Source organism: Myotis daubentonii, chromosome 1 (assembly GCF_963259705.1).
Source record: "Myotis daubentonii chromosome 1, mMyoDau2.1, whole genome shotgun sequence".
Taxonomy (NCBI): domain Eukaryota; kingdom Metazoa; phylum Chordata; class Mammalia; order Chiroptera; family Vespertilionidae; genus Myotis; species Myotis daubentonii.
In genome coordinates, this window is record NC_081840.1 from 10,920,794 (window position 1) to 10,938,213 (window position 17,420).

The window sequence follows — 17,420 nt, forward strand, 5'->3', positions numbered from 1 at the left end:
CCCGGTCAGGGCATATGCCCAGGTTGTGGGCTCAATCCCCAGTGTGGGGTGTGCAGGCGGCAGCCAGTCGATGATTATCTCTCATCATTGATGTTTCCATCTATCTCTTCCTCTCCCTTCCTCTCTGAAATCAATAAAATCATATTTAAAAAACAACACCAGTTCACCACATGTATGTGGGTCTAGTTCTGGATTCTAGTTTGTTGCATTGTTCTCAATGTCTATACATCATAGGCCAATACCACACTGCCTTGTAGCTTTATAGGAAGTCTTGAAATCAGATCATATAAATCAAGTAATATCAATTTTAGCCCTCTTTCTTATAGAGAACTTATCAACTAAGCTATTTATAGTAATTAGCTATAGCATCACATTATAACCGGTTTCATGCTTTGAAAATACTTGGTGCATCTCCTGTTTTAGTTGATCTGTTATCTGAAATCTGGCTGATAGAAAGGGGCAGGTAGGAGTTCTTGATCTGGTTAAGCCTAATGTCACAATTAAATATGGTAAGAGACAGCACTGCTTTTAATTTTATCTCCCGCCCCACCTTTTGGAAAACCTAGTAGCCAGAGCCTTATGCACGCAGGCAGGTGTGGCTCAGCTGGTTGGGCGTCATTCCGTGCACCAACAGGTCGCCAGTTTGATTCCTGGTTGGGGCACATGCCCAGGTTGCAGGCTCAATCCCCGATGGGGAGCATGCAGGAGGCAGCAGATCGATGTTTTACTCTCACATCAATGTTTTTCTCTCTCTCTTCCTCTCCCTCTAAAAATTAAAAAAAAAAAGGCAAATTTTAGAAAAAGAGCCTTATGCACACCTGTGAGACAAATGACAGAACTACTAGCACAAGCTCCGGAATGCCCAAGGAATCAGTCTATAATGTTACCCCATATTCAAGAGTGGAATTCATCCTACATGGTTAAAGGTTTAGAATATTCATGTAAGCATGTTCTTAGAGACCTAAAACTTAAATAAGTGAAAAGTATGTACGTGTTTTGTAAAAAGGGTTTGTTCTACACAAATGACATCGGCTTTAACAACTTAATATCCAGAGTGGTTTCCATTTTGGAATGTATAATTTTTCAGGGGTTTTTTTGGGGGGGTGGTCTTTGAGAAAACACAATTCACTCACCTTGCCTCGGCGTGAGATTGCACCAGGGGCTCCAGGGACTCCACGGACGCTGACAGCAGAAGGGGGTCCTAGTGAGCACTGTTCAGAGAGGGAAAGGGATACTGGGACGTGCACAAGGCCACGTGCACAGGAAGAGCTGACATTAAATCCCAGGCATGCCAGTGTCCTCGCCTCGTGAAGCACACCTGGCACCGTAGACGCATGGAAGGGTGCTGGCAGATGCAGTGAGAACATGAGCTTGGACCAGGTGAATCTGCTGTTGGGGGTCAGAAAAATGTCAGGCGTCAGGGATTTCCTGTGGTTACCCTGTTAGGTAAGCCCTCAGACAAAATCAGGCGGTGGGAAGCCACTGTGAATGTGTATGGAAAATGGACAGGATCCGATGGCTGTGGGCGAGAAGGTTGGCTTAGGGTTGGCTGGGTTGGTCAGAGAAGGTGGGCTGTTAAGAGGACCCAGGAGGTTTGGTTGGGGAAAGCCTCGGGAAGGACCAGGCAGGGCCCTCAGAGTGGGCTCCGGGCGACTGAGGCAGAAGCCAGAGCCTGGCCCTCCACCCTGCGTTCCAATGACAGCGCCGGGCAGCGGGCGTGAACTGTGTGGTGAGGGCCTGGGTGCCAAGGACCTTGTAGAATCTGCTTTGCTGTTATTTCTGTCTATTCGCTTGTTGGGCTGAGGATAGGAAGGTGTGCTCAGCCTCTGACAGGATGGGTGGAGCTGCTCTTGTTGGGCACCTGCGTTCCGTGGCCAGCGTTCCTGAGACCTTGCAAGGGCCTGGCTAGAGGTGAGAGCTTAGATTTAGTAAATGCAAGCAAATAATGTCTGACGCCCACCCTCCCCAACTCGGCTTTCTTAACAAGGCGTCAGTCATTTGGTCGTAAGCTGTTGGTCTCGCCTGGCTGACCGAGTCTCTTTTCTTGGGGCGCGCTGTCTTTCTGTCTTTCTGCCGCGCACTCTCTTGGCATCTTCGTGAGTCTGACTCTGTGCTTTTTTTCTTGGCCTCTGCTTGCTCTCTATTCTTTTTAACTAACAGCTTTTTTTTTCTCTCTCCCTCTCTCTCTCCATCCAAACTTCTGACTCCGAATGAAATCTTCACAGTTGAACTCACCTGTGGTGTCCTCTTGTCGCCCTTGCAGTTCCGCCGGGAGTGATCCAGAACGGAGCGCGGGTGCTGAGCCGAGGCCTGTTCCCCGGAGTCCGGCCATTGCCAATCACTCCCATCGGAATGACGGCCGCCATGAGGTAAGGGGGGCGCTGGCTGGGCAGAGCCTGCCTGGGGAGTGGGAAAGGCATCGTGGGTCCTGCGGGGGCCACTTGGTGGGATGGAGGGAAACGGCCTCTAAGGAGTGAAGACAATAAACCCGGTTTGGGTGTTTACAAAGTCACTCCCAGCGACCCCAGTCCAAACACCAGCTTCTCCTTCTCAGCCTGTCAGATGATCCTGGTCTCCGTGCAGGTGAGATGAAGACAGATCAAATTAAGTGGGTTAGAAAACAGGGTAAGGTGGGTAGAGGGGATGGTGAGCAATTTGTTCAAGATCCTGGCTGTAGACGCAGGCCTGTCACTTACCAGTGCCCTGCCTTTGGGTGGATGTCTGACCTCTCTGGGCCCCAGTTCCCTCCTCCATGAAGCTCCTCAAATCAAATGCCGAAGCGTGCATGAGAAGTGCCGAGGTACCTGGTCTATAAATAACGGGGCATCGTTTCCCTGCTTCTAAGAATCAGGTCACTTGCCAAATCAGAAGAAGTAGGGTCCTGCGCCAGCGTGGATGTCTGCTCCGACTGGCTCTGCTGCCTCCCTGCCCACTTCCGCCCACCCAGCCACCACCAGCCATCTGCAGAACCTTCCAGGTCTCCCACCACATCACCCAGCACCCATCCCCGTCCCCCCGTCTCCTGGAGCCATATTTGTTCCCCAGATATGTCCAGGATTTGCCCGTCTTATTCAAGCCGTGTCCTCCCCGTAGGTTTCCCTCAGCCTCCACACACACGGCAGCACGTCCTTCAGGACCCGTCACGAACATGATCCCCTCACAGACCTTTTCTGAACACGGCATCCGCTATAGGAATGAATTGCCGCTGCAGAGATGAAGAGGCGTTAGGGTGATGGAGGAACAGGAAACGCACAGGGAGGGCATGTCCCTTCTTCCTCCACCCCTCCCCAGTCTCTCCGTGGTGCCCCCTCTTGTCCAAGCCTCATATGGACCAGGAGGTACAGCAGAAATGTGGCTGGCACAGCCCAGCCCTAGCCCTTTGGCAGGAAACACTGGAAGGGTGGCTTTGGGCTGAGTAACAATAGCTTCCTAATGGCACAGCTTGCTCAAAGCCTGCCCACAACCAAAGCACCGTTGTCGAAGAGTGCCCTTCCTGAACTCATAGGAGTTTGGAGAATTGTTTCGGTATCCAACCACAATTTGCAGAAACTGGACAAGTTACCATTGCCATGGAGATAAGCAGTTAAAGAAAACCATTATGCATTTCCAGCGCACCATCCAATGCCGCACCTCCCACCCCAGTTTTAAGAGAAATAGGGCAGAGATGTGTTGCAAGCTCTGTAAGGTCAAGGACCCTTGCTAATTATACCTGTGCCCTCTTTATGTCCCCAATGCCTGGCAAATAGACACTGAGTTGCTTTTTGGGGGAAAAACACACACATAAATATACATCGATATTTGCAGAATCAGTGTCCGGGTAAAACTCAGTAAGAAGTGTTTGGGAGAGTCCTGGCCCATGTGGCTCAGCTGGTGGCAGCATCGTCCTCTCCTGGTGCCACCAGGAGTTGCTGGTTCAGTTCCTGTCAGGGAAGATGCCCGTGTTGTGGGCTTGATCCCCAGTAGGAGGGTGCAGGAGGCAGCCATGCCTTCTCACATCAATGTGTGTCTCTCCCTCTCCCTTCTCTCTCTACAAAAACTCAGTAAACTATTCTTTAAAAAAAGAAGAAGAAAAGAAAAAGTGTGAGGGAGAAGATCTTGTTTTGTTCTTTCACCTTCGTTATAATTTCAATTTCTTTTTAGTTTGGCCATGTCTCCATAGAACCAGACGCGGCTGAGGTTAAAAGGGAAACAGCTAAGAGGGAGTAAAACAGCAGCAGACGTCCTCTGCCACACCACGTGGCGGTGACCAAGGGTGCCCGGGGGGCGCACATGTTTGTGGGGGTTGTGGGCCGCTGTCCCTGTCAGTCCAGCTGCGGCTGGAGGGAGGGCCGGGGAGTCATTAGCACCCACTAAAGACCAATTTCCTCCTCTGCTTCGTGTGACAGGTCTTCTGTGTGAGTCTAAGCGACTTCTCCTTAAGTGAAAATATTTGTCTTTCAGGGATTTTTTTTTCCTCCACTGAGTGGCAAAGGCCATGTTTGTTTGTCTTAACTCTGAAACCATTATTGACTTAGATGAAGTGTTACTTTTATTAGCTGATCATTACACAGCTTGTATTTGCTGGGTTCCCTTGCATATAATTATGATGTGAAATCTCCTTGTAAGAGTATCTGTCAATAGTGTAATTGACTTTACAGTGTTGACTTTTTACTCAATAACCTCAGAGATTGGCCCATCCATACACGTTGGAATCCTACTTATTTTTAAATCTGCCTGGGCGGAGAGTCCTCAAGACACATGATCCTCAAAATAACTGCTCACACGTCTTAAAGTTTTATGCCTGTGTCTTCTGGTGCTTTCCCAGTGGGGTTTCTTCCAGAGAATACATTGAATGCCAGAAACAGCTACCGCCCTAGAAGCACTGTTTCTGGCCCCCTTGAGGGACGGGAACCCCAGATTTCTTCCATTAATAGCATTATGGGCTGCCTCCAGGTAGGGGCCCTGGGTCTGGGCCACCTTGCTTTCAACTATTAGGGTTCTTTTTGGCCCCAAGTAACCACTCAGGTGGCAGAGAGGACTTGAATGTCCAGGGCTTTCCAGAGGAATCGGAGACAACTGACGGGAGTGGGGTTCTTCATAGGACAACAAAGCCCAGAGATTGCACACGCGGGCTTGGGAAACCAGTTTCCTGGGTTCGTACCCTGTAGCTTTGTGACCTGGGGCGAGTGTACCTGGAAGAATCAGCACCTGCCTCGGGATTAACACTGATGTGCCTGGCACAGAGTATGCATTATGCAGGTGCTTGATAAATAAGGTGGAAAACAGCCCGATTCAGAAATGGGCAAAGAACTTGAATAGACATTTCTCCAAAGAAGATACACAAAGGGCCAGTAAGTATGCACATGAAAAGATGCTCAACATCTCTGTTCACTAGGGAAATGCAAATCAAAGCGCCAGTGAGATACCATTTCACACCCATTAAAGTGGTTACTATCAAAAAACACACAGAAAATAACAAGTGTTGCCAGGGATGTGGTGGGGAGGTAAAATGGTGCAGCCACTGTGGAAAATGGTGTGGACCCATAGCATTTAAGTTCCTTCAAACAGAATGGCCACACGATCCAGCAATTCCACTTCTGGGTACATACCCAAAAGAATTGAAAGCAGGGTCTTAAGGAGATACTTGTAATTCCATGTTCATAGCAGCAGCATTCAGAATAGCTAAAGTGTACATGCGACCCACGCGTCCATCAACAGATGAATGAATAAGTAAAATGTGGTATATACACACACAGAATATTATTCAACCCTTTAGGAAGGAAATTGTAACATATGCTACAGCATGGATGTACGTTGAGGATATTATAGTGAGTGAAGCCAGTCACAACAAGGCAAATAGTGAGTAGCCAAAATTATAGAAAGTAGAATGGTGGTTGCTCCAGGGACTGGGAGGAGAGAGAAATAGGGAGTTATTGTTTTAATGGGTATAGAGTTAGAAACTTACAAGATGGAAAGTTCTAGAGATGGATGGTGGTGATGGTAACATAGTATTATGAATGTATTAAAGTTTGGCTGGGGGCGGGGGAGTAAAATTAATGTGGAGAGGTTCATGGATTTATCTAGCCTGCCCTCCATAGTCCCTCCCAGGTCACTTTTCTGAGTACCCCAAACTGCAGGAGAAGGCTCAGATAAGCATGTGCTACCTTCAGAACCACACATTTAGGGTGAAACCATTGGTTTTAAGGAATGATGGCAGTAGTCAGGACTACAAGTCTAAACCATAGCATGTTATAAAATTAGAAGGAAGTTCCGTGTAATCACCATCTAAAGTGCTTAATTCTGTTTAAGTTGCTTAGGACCTCAGGTGAAACTTCAATTTCCATGGAACATGAAGCAAGTCAGGAATTAATGGTCCTATTATAATACAAAATACTAATGTTTAAGGTCCTGTCCAAACAGTCATCAGGAAAACCCGTCTGTCAGCCTTAGATCTGCCCCCAGGCAACTGTCTTGGTCTTTCCCCTTGAGAAGATATTTGTCACAGGTTTAGAAAGCCTGCCACCTTCGGTATAAGATTGGCTGTGGTCTGACGACACAGCTTGCGGACTGGTCCTTTTTCTGTGCTGTGTTGTATTTTTACAGATCAAGCATCTGTCAGCTTTTGTCTTCTGAAATCATGGTCTTTCAAGCCAAGTCTGAGCCTCAGTATTAGATTATGCTGAGTCTGTGCTGGGAGGGAGAGGAGGAAATACTAAAGGGATCGAGATTAAAGGCAACGGGAAAAGAAATACCAGGAGGACAGAGCAGGGGAGTTCTCACTGAACCCCCTGTCTCTGCTTCTTGTCTCTGCTTTCGGCTCCTCTGGGCCAGAAATCTAAACATGTGAAATTTGATCATTCTAGCGTTGCTTTTCGTATTTTAAATCAATGGCATTGGTTAAAGCGTCCTGCTGGCTTTTTCTGTTGTATCTGAAAATGCTCAGAGCCCCTGGTGATTCTGGGTGGTGCCACATGCAAAACAATGGATGGAGGGGAGTTTTAGAGTAATTTTTCTTTGTGTTCTGTGATCTAATGCAGAGAGGGAGTCACAATTATCTCAGTGGTTTAGGGGGACAATACACAGCTCATGGGAGAAAACTGTGCCCCGAACCCCAATCTGGAGATGACCACTGAGGTAGAACTGGGATTGTGGAACTTGTGTTTCTTCTGGAAGTGCTAACCAGCATCATAGCCCCTGGACCTGCTCTAATTACATTATTCGTGGAATTATAAGACATTCATAAACCCACCACCCAACTGAAAAAATGAAAGCAGTACTGATACCTTTGTCTTCCCTGAAAGGTAACCACAATTCCAAATTTTGTACAGGGTGGGCCAAACATAGGTATACACATGTTAGTATGTGAAACACAAGAGTTTATTCTTGTATTATTATTAATTACTGTATTATTTTCCATAAGAACATGGAACATGAAGTAAACCTGCATTTGCCCCACTCTGTATACTGTGTCCATGTGTTTCAAAGCATTTATGATATTCATAGACTGTATATTGTTTAGTTTTGCTTGCTTTTGAGTTTTATAACTGGAACAACATACTTCCTTTCTAACTTGCTGTTTTTTTACTCACTATTGAGTTTGTTCTGTATGTAGTTGTAATGGAATCATTTTCGTAGCTGTATAATATTCCCTTCTTCAACAATACCCCACTTAGATATCTGAATCATTCACAGCCCTTTGCAATTACAAACAATGCTGCTATGGAGATTCTTTCGCCTGTCTTCAGTTTCATTTAAGACGCACATCCAGGTGCAGGATTGTTGGTTGGTAGGGTCTGTGCATGCTCAACTTCACAAGACGACACCAAATTGTTTCCTAAAGTGTTAGCATTCAGTTTTACGCCTACTCGCAGAGTGTGATGGCTCCCATCCTCTGCATCTTCACAGACTTTCGGAACCGTCGCACTTTTTAATCGCAGCCAATTTAGTGAATATGTAATGGCATCTCCTTGCGTTTTACAGTTTCCTTTTCCATTGTTACTAAAGATGTTGCAGTTTTCCATATATTTAGTTGGCTTTTTGAATGTGCTCTTGATGGCTTGCCTGTTGATCATTTTGCTCATTTTTCTATTGGGTTCTCTTTTTCTTATCTTTCTAGTTCTTTGTATACTCTGAATATTAATCCTTATTTGACTGTATATGTTAACAAATAACTTTTCTAAGTTTGTTGATGGTCATTTCACCAAAATAGTATCTTTTGATGAACAGAAATTCTTCATTTTCATGCTTATTAATCTTTATTTTTTTATGAAATTTGGTGTCTTAAAAATATCCCTTCTCTGAGATTATTTAGTTTTCTATAGTTCTTTTTAAAAAGATTTTAAAAGGTTTTCCTTTCACATTTAAGTCTATAATTTACCTGGCAATAGTTAATTGTTTATTTTTTTCCCAGCATCCTTGCAAAATAAACTGCCTTAGTAATTCTAATGATTTCTCTGCTGTAAAAAATGGTGGGTTTTTTCTTTCTAATTCTTACTTTTACTTTTCCTGTCCTATTGCACAGTTCAGGGTTTCTGAGTAAAGTAATGATTTTAGATATCTTTACATTGTTTCTTATTGTAAAGGGAGCTATGTTATTCATTCACAATTAATACAGTGTTATAGGTCTTTTAGGAAATATACTTTATCATAACAATTCTATTCATAGTTTGCTATGACATTTTATTATGAGACTGACGCGCTACCTACTGCACTGAGGCAGCTGACATTTTATTATGAATGATTGTTGAATTTCATTTTTTAAAAATTTATCTCACTTAAGATAACTATAAAGTTGTTGTTTTTGTTGTTTTACTATGGTGAATTACATTATAAATTTTCCAATTTTGAATAAGCCTGCATTTTTTAATATGCCTGCTTATGATACATTATATTTTTTACATATTACTAGAGCAGGTAATATTTTATGTATGAATTTTGCTTTTTTTTTCTTTATGCCTCATGTTTCTCCGGTGCTATCTTTTTCTAGTTTTAGTGTCAAAATAACATTATTTTCATGAAATGAGTTGAGGGAGTATTCACTCTTAGATTCTTTGAAAGAGTAAGATAGGAGTTATCTTTACATGTTTGATGGAACTTGCTTGCAAAATGGCCTGAGCTGATGTTTTCTTTGTGGGATGATTGGTAACTATTGATTTAATGATTATAGTATGGCTTATTTTTTAATTCCTTTTGGTCACTACAGAATTTCCATTTCACCTAAGTTTTCAAATATATTTCCATAAAGTTATGCGTAATGCTGTCATCTCTTAAAAGATATCCTTTAGTTACGCCTTTTTATTTTATCATCTCTCTTTTTGCTTAATCTTGCCATAGTTTTTTCTCAAAGAATCAACTTTTGTGTTTTACTAATTACCTGTATTTTGTATCTGTTCTCTGCTTCACTCATCTCTGCTATTTTCTTTATAATTTCCTTTCTTTCTTTGGATTTTTTTTTTTCTTTGTCTGGATTGAACTTTTATTTTAAACCTTTCTTTTTTCTATAAAAGTTTGAAGTTATAATTTACTTCAAACTACTACTGCTCAGTGGTATCCTATAAGTTTGGATACCTTTCATGTTATTATTATTAACAGCTCAAAATATTTTCATTTCTTTGACCCAAAGGTATTTTTAGAAGTGTGGGTTTGTTCCTATTTATTGAGGTGACACTTGTTAACAAAATTATACAGGTTTCAGGTGCACAATTCCACAACACATCATCTGTTATACTGTATTGTGCATGTCCCGCCCCAAGTCAAGTCTCTTTCCATCAGAAGTGTGTTTTTAAGTTCTCAGACCTAGAAAGAGGTGGTCATTTTTGGTTTTTAGTTACCTCTTTAACATTGATCACTAACTACAGTGCACTGTGGTCAGAGAATTGATCTATAAGATACTGCTGCTTTGAAATTTTTTGGAGTTATGGTCAGTTTTGATAAGGTCTGGGTGCTTCAAAATTAATATGCCGTCTCCATTATTAGCACATGCTCTATGTACGTTCATTAGAGCAAATCTTCTATATACTAGTACTAATTGTGTGTGTGAGTGGAGGGGGCTTATCAATTGGAAAGAGAGAATAATGTATTAAAATCTGCTGTGGATTTGACTGTTTCTCCTTGTAACTCTTTCAATTTGGGATGCTTACATTTTCAAGCTGCCTTATTGGAGGTATTCATGTTTAGAACTGCTTTATCGCCCTGGTAAATCGAACCTTTATGAATGTTTAATGACTCTGTTTATATGTAGTACAGATTTTTTTTTACTTTAAAATCCTGTGCTATGTTAATATAGCTATAGGAACATGGCATGATGCAGTGTTCTCCATTATTTTACATTGACCTTTCTTTGTATGGGTTAGGTTTGTCTCTTGTAAACAGCATATGGCTTTTTGGGGGGAGTTTTTTGGATTTGTGTTAATGATCGTTACCTTTAAAAAAGATTTTAAGCAATAAAACAAAATTAATTAAATAAATAAATAAATAAATAATGTTTAAAAATAAGACTAGCTTGCCAATTCAAAAAAAAATATTTTTAGCCAATTTTTAATGGCATATTTGGATTTATTTCTCCCATTTATTCTGCATTTCTGTTTGTCCCACTTTTTCCAGATTCTTTTTCCTTTCTAGCATTACTTGAAATTGATTAAAATTCTCTCACTCCTCGTTCCCTTTGTCTTTTTCTTTCCCTTTCTAGTGGTTTGGAAGTTGTACATTTTGTTTCTCTTCTTTCCGTGATGATCCTTTTAACATGAATATTTTTAAATGTTTAAAGTTAATCAGTATCTTTAACCTCCTGATCAATACAGGGCCCTTGGAATGTTTTTACTTCTGTTCTCTACCTCCCAGGTGAAATGCTACATTTGCCCAATACTTTGGTTCTGTTTCAGTTTCTTTTTGTTTATTGTGGTGTTCAGTCAGTACTTAATTACATTGTCTTTGCTTATCTTCTCTTGCTGCATCTCAAACCTCCTTTTTTGGATCATTTTCCTTTTTCCTGAAATATATTTTTTAAAACTTCCCCCTAGTGAGTATCTACACTCAGTTAAAACCCTGAAAATGTATTTATTTTGCCCTAATGCTTAGAAGATAGCGTTACCGGATATACATTCTGGATTGACGGTTATTTTTTTCTGTCTCGCACTTTGGAATTAATGTTCTACTTTTACCTGTTTCACTGCTTCATCTTACTGTACACCTCATTAGTGTATGTTTTGTTTCTGTGACTTTAATGCTGTACAGTTTGTGATGTGTCTAGACATGGATTTCTTTTTATTTATTCTCCTCGGGACTTGCTGGCTTTCTGAATCTGAGGATTGGTACCCTCATCAAAACTAGAAAATGCTCAGCCATTTTTTATTTGGATATTGGATCCTCTCCATTTTTTCCTTTCCACTCTGGAACTCCAGCTTAGAGGGATAGCTGGTTATTATAGTCCATGTTGCCCAATCTCTCTTTCATATTTTTTATCCCTTTGTCTCTCTGTGCTGCATTTTATATATATTATCTTCAGATCCATCTTCTGATTCACTAATTTGTCTCTTCTGGCTCCCACTGAGTTCTTTCATTTCAGGGATTCTATTTTTTCAGCTTTAGAAATTCTACCTGATGCCTTCCAAAATCTGCCTGCCTGGCTTTAATTATCTATTCTTCCTTTCTAATGTATTTCAGTTCCTTCTTTTTTATTTCATTTGCATGCTTTACATTCTGTACCTAGTTATTTCAATATTTGCAGATTCACAGTTTTGTGTGTGTGTTTCTGTTGTCTCTTGCTTACTGTGGCTTCTTTTATGTTTAATGGGTTTTGGGTTATGAACCTATGTTTCTTAAAATCTTCTGTGTGGGAATTCTTTGTGGCCTGGGTTTTAAGTTAGGTTCTTCCAGAAAGGGTTTGTGTGTTTTTTTCAACAGTAGGCACCGTTGGGCACTTTAAACTAAATTTAGCTTGTGGTCTCTGGTCCCCACAGTAGAATTCTGGCTTCATACCCACAAGACTTCAGGCTTGTGATTAAAATTCTCAGAGGAGGCTCTTCTTGTCTCTGGCCCCATCTGGAGCTGGGGCTGGGGCTGACTTTATCTGCACTGGCTGCCTGTGCAGGCAGTTACTTCTCCCCGCGAACCCATCGAGGGTGTCGTCATTCCCGTGCCCTGGCTGGTTACAGGTATTTTTACATTTATATGTTCCTGGTGGCCTGTTAGCTGACATGTTTGGTGATTTTAGGTTATGAGCTGCTTTTCCAATATCTGCTTGAACTTAATCTGTGGAAAGCTTCATGACCTAAATTTAGGTTCCTTTCTCCAAAAGAGGATTTGCTTTTAAACCTTCGGCTGGGCCTGGCCGCTGTGGCTCAGTGGTTGAGCAGCGACCTATGAACCAGGAGGTCACAGTCCGATTCCCCGTCAGGGCATATGCACAGGTTGTGAGCTTGATCCCCAGTAGGAGGCGTGCAGGAGCCAGGTGATTGATGTTTCTCACATCAATATTTCTCTTTCCTTCTCCCTTCCACTCTCTCTAAAATCAATAAAAACATTGAAAAAACCTATTTTTTAAACCTGTGCAAAGAGGAGGGAAAAAGCATGATAAACACCATATGCCTCTCACCTAGATTCTCTGAGAATTAGATTTTTGCAGCACTTGCCTTATTTCCTACTCTTTTGCACTCACAATTCCCTCCCTCTCCACATATGTTCAGGGGGGGTATCGTAGTCTGCTTAACTGAGGTAATAAAGTGAGTCATAAGCCCCATGTTATTAAAAAGTAAGGATTCAGAATTGAATTGACTTTTCTAAAAGCCTAGAAAAAAAGCGCGTTTACTCACCCAAGTGTAGTTGAGTTCACTTTGAAACTGTTTTTTGCTAGTTTGGCGGACTCATTACTGAATTAATTTTTAGATTCAACAGTAGTTACCTGAAACAACAAAGATCGAGAGAGCCATTCTATGAGATTTCATTTTCATTTGCCGTCATGACTATTAATAGCTACCTGTGCAATTAATTACATGAACAAAGTTTCCTATTTGGTAGCACCTCACAGGCATCCTCTCCTGGCCACTTTTATGTTCCCCAAGGCAGCCAAGAAACAGGAAGTCTGCAGAACATAGATACACAGCTCAGGGCCATGTTGACAGGCAAGCAAGCCCCTGAAGCATTTCTTCCCTCAGGCCTCTCTGCTCCTACTTTATGCTGCATTCCCATGCGGCTCCTGAGCTAGAATAGAAAGAAATGGCACCACTCAGGGTAAGCACGGTGCAGCAGCGAGCAATCTGACAGGAGAGGAGACCAAGTCAGAACTCGCCCGTGCCCACTGAGAGCTGCCCTCTGTGGTGGGACTTTTCATTTGGTCACACTGCCCTGGGAGGCAGAGAGGTGCGCTGAAGGTCACAAATAAACTTGCTGGATGTCTGTCTGTCTTACAAGCCAGGTTCTTTCTATAAGGACTTGGAGGGGAGGGGTGGCATGGATCTGGGATCCTAGAGAACGGGACAACCTGGGGCCCTTCTGGACCTGCTAGGACGTCATTGTGCAAATGCACACATTGTGATTGTGGGGTTGATCGTGGAGGTCTTGAGACATCTAGCAGAGGTTGAGTTCTAACACCGGCCCTCAAGCGTTTTGCTGGTGCGCATTACTGTGCTGGTGCGTGCCACCGCCTGGTGCACGTTCCCACCAGCTTAAATGTAGTAGGGCACCGAAGAGAGGAAGACCCTTGACCTCACTCCCTGCTTCACCATTTATCACAGGGACTCGCCTCCCTTTCAGCTGCTGTCCCGGCAGCAACCAGAGTCTTGCTGAGCCCATAGGCCCCAGGGTTGGCAGGAGAAGAAGGGGCGGGCTCACAGCTGCAGCTCATCAGTGGGCCTGACCCCATCGCCTTTCCAGGGCCATATCCTTAGGGAGTATCCGATAAGGTGTGTTGGTGGAGGTCCGCAGTCATCTTCCCAGACTTCCCACTCTCTGCCACACACCTCCGTCTGCTCCCGCCCTTCTCTCTGCTGTGTGCCCACTCTGCACCCGACACAGCGCTAGGCCCTGGAGAGGTACCAGTGACTGGGCCCTGCCTTAGGGAGCTGACGCTGTAATGGGAATCACAGACCTGGAACAGGTCACCATGTGATGACATGGGGACTCCTCTCTGTGGAGGACCTAGATTTGGGGCTCTGCAGGAAGGAAAGTGTGCTCATGTCACCCAGAAACGTATCAGGTGGATGAGCTTACAAGAAACACAGGTAGTGCCATACAGGATCTCCTCCCTGCCCTAAGCCTTCAGCCCTCACCTTCGGCTTCAGAAGCCATCTGTGCCACAGACCTTTTGCTTGCGGCCTCCTCTGCCCCCTCCACTCTAAGTAGCCCTTCCCTCCCTCGAGGATTCACCTCTCTGCTCACCCAGCCTCCTGAATACCTGCTGTGCCAGACACCATCGTATCACAGTGGCCATGTAAACGGGATCGGTGCCCACCCCAGGGAGCGTGCAGCCTCACCGGGACTTGGCGCCACAGCCCTCCCGCTGACAGCAGGCGCTGGTCCCGACTCCTGCCGGCGTTCCCTCACGTCCTGGGCCCATGACCCTGTGCAGCGGGTGCAGCCTCTGTTCCCACTTGGCTCCTGAGGAAGCATAGAGGAGGTCTGGTCATTGTTAGACGTGAAGCAACAAAATGACTAGAGGCATGGAGAGTGCTGTCGGGCTCTGATGGGAATGGAACGGAAGGCGGGGAACTGAGCTGTGGGCAAATCAGAAAGGAGTGGAGCGGATCTGATGGGGTAGCTAAGAGCTCGATCGTGGCTCTGCTGCTTAGGAGCTGTGGCGGCTCTAAGTAAATTCCTAAACTTCTCCAGATCCTCCTCCTGGCACCTGTACAGTTAGGATGCTCATGGCCGCTCCGGAGTTCAACGCTGTCATCTATGCAGGTTCGCAGGCGCCTGGCGGGTGCTCCCCCTCCTGGGGTCTAACCGTGACCTGCTGGCCTGTCGGCGTCTGTGTGGCGGTGCCTGTACCTGGTCCCACCTGGGACCCTCCCCAGGCCATGCGTTCATGGGGGCGTTCAGTGAATACCTGTAGGACGAATGGGGGAAGGAGGGAAGCCTGAGTGGATAGCCGTCCCCACCGGCAGGTACCTCTTCGCTGCAGGCGCGGTTCAGTCTTCCTACCGCAGCAGCGTGAGCGGGACGCGGGTTTTTCCTCGGAAGTCCGTACCCGGCCGCCTCCGCGGTGTCTGTCCCTCCGTGCGGACGGTCTGCGAAGCCCAGCACCGCTCGACCCTTAGGGTTTCCATGGAGACCCTGTTGCCACCGCTGTGGCCTCTGAAGCGTGTTTTGGCGGCTCAGCCGCACACACTGAGTGAAAAGGCCAGTGATGGGAGGACGGGGTGCAGGACGCCGACTTTCGGGCCGCCTTGGCACGTGGCCAGCTTGCGCCTCCAAGGGCTGGACGTGTGAGCGCATCAGGGGGGCGGTGGGGGCCTCATCACAGGGTCTCATCCGTGTCCCCTCTGTCTCCCCTCCGTCCCCGCCCGCAGGAACGGCCTGGGCAGCGGCAGGACACGGACAGAGAGCGAGCCGTCGTGCGGCTCCCCGGTGGTCAGCGGGGACCCCAAGGAGGATCACAACTACAGCAGTGCCAAGGCCGCCGCCGCCAGGAGCGCCTCGCCCGCCAGCGACTCGGTCTCCTCCTCCTCGGCCGAGGACCACGACGAGTTTGCCACCAAGGGGAGCCAGGAGGGCAGCGAGGGCAGCGTGCCGAGCCGCGAGAGCCACAGCGAGGCGGAGGAGGACGAGCGCAAGCACGGCCCGCGGGAGGCCCCGGGCGACGGCGGCTGCGCGGCCCCGCACAAGAAGCGCCAGCACCTCGCCAAGGCCAGGCGGGTCCCCAGCGACTCGCTGCCCCTCAAAAAGAGACGCACGGAGAAGCCACCCGAGAGCGACGACGAGGAGATGAAGGAGGCGGCGGGGTCGCTCCTGCACTTGGCAGGCATTCGGTCCTGTTTGAACAACATCACCAATCGGACGGCAAAGGGGCAGAAAGAGCAAAAGGAAACCACGAAAAATTAAGAAAAAAACAAGTCACTGATTTGTTTTGAACTGAACGGCCATTTGGTTTCAGCATGTCAGGAGATTTCTAATGATTTGTGGCAATATCAGCAATTTCTTTTTTTTTTTTCTTTTCTTTGTTTTGGGTTTGGTTTTCTTTCCTTTTTTGTTTTCTTTTCTTCTCTAATTTGCCCCCCCCCCTCCTTTGTTTTGGACCCTTGAGAATTTTACGTTTAAAGGAGATTGAAGCCATAGACTCATTGACATTCAGCTGTTTTACAAACGCTTCTCATTATCTGAAGACAAAACCGAAAAAGCCAAAATTGATCATTGCTTCCTCCCGCTGGCCCGTGGCCGTGGCTGGCCCCGCAGGGGTGTCGCGGATGCCGCGGAACGCCCGTGTTTGGCACCTGCAAGGCAAGGTCATCATCGGTCAGGCCTAACCGTTAGGTGTACAAGGTCAGGATGTCCACCCAGTGGGGTTCGCTGAGTGAATGTGCGTGAGGCAACTGGGGAGAAGGAAGAGCCCCTCGCCCCCCAGGAGCAGGCCCAGGCTTGTGGCACCAGGCAGCGTCTCGTGCCAGGAAACCCTGGGCGCTGCCGCTCGGCGTGCGGGGTGGGGGCGGGGTCCCCGGGCCTCAGTGCTGCTTAGCCCTGAAGCCTCCTGATGTCTGGCGGTGGACACTGGACCATTCACGGACACTGGTGTCGATGACTAAGGAAAGGAAATGGGGTCAGTTTTTAGTGATGTTCCTAATCATTGAATTCTGTTCTATCTGAAATTAAGAGAATGTTCCACAAGCCATAAGCCTGAAGGGTTGGCCCTGCACACACACACACACACACACACACACACACACACACACACACGAGAGTGAGAGAAAAGCCACAGACAGGCTGTTTTCTTAACTGCCCAAGTGAAAATCAAGTCCAAGAAATTACAATAGTTGTCAAGGAAGGAAAAAATGGTACAAACCTTTTTTTGTCAAAACTATTTGATCCAAGCGGGGGGGGGGGGGGGGGGGGGAAACAAGCAAAAAGCTATGGAACCTGCCATTAGTACTGTGGTCTATTTTTTAAAGATGAAAGGCACATTGATGGACACACACACACACACAAAATGTGGCAAAAAGGCAAAAGAAAACTCCTATACTGCCCTCAAAATGGAGTTTGCAGATCATGTCAGTCAGGATTCATCTTTGCAAAAATCAGTGATTTCCACAGTCAGCCCGTTGTAGCCAGCAGAAATTTCCGATCCACAATGCATGGATTCCTTCTAAAGAGAAAAAGGAAAAAAAAATCATAAAAACACAAACTTTTTTTTATTCAAAAAATAAAGTTCTTGTAAGGTAAATAATGTATTTAGCATGAAGCATGAATTATTTTCATATAAATATAGAACATAGAGAAAAGGCTATGCCTCTAAT

At 45.6% G+C, this 17,420-nt stretch overlaps 1 protein-coding gene across 6 annotated transcripts in view; it reads left to right on the forward strand.

Annotated features, from left to right (window-relative positions):
• The window catches only part of FOXN3 (forkhead box N3), a 361,722-nt gene extending 344,717 nt beyond the window's left edge, over positions 1 to 17,005 (forward strand). For 5 of the 6 annotated variants that reach the window (XM_059688361.1, XM_059688370.1, XM_059688352.1 and 2 more), the window contains 2 exons: positions 2,264 to 2,369; positions 15,483 to 17,005. In XM_059688361.1, the coding sequence (XP_059544344.1) occupies positions 2,264 to 2,369; positions 15,483 to 16,014 (638 nt within the window). In that variant the 3' untranslated portion in view covers positions 16,015 to 17,005. Of the gene's footprint in view, positions 1 to 2,263; positions 2,370 to 2,845; positions 3,168 to 15,482 lie in introns of those variants that run through there. The other variant, XM_059688395.1, reaches the window with a different exon arrangement.
• The last annotated feature ends 415 nt before the right edge of the window (positions 17,006 to 17,420 follow it).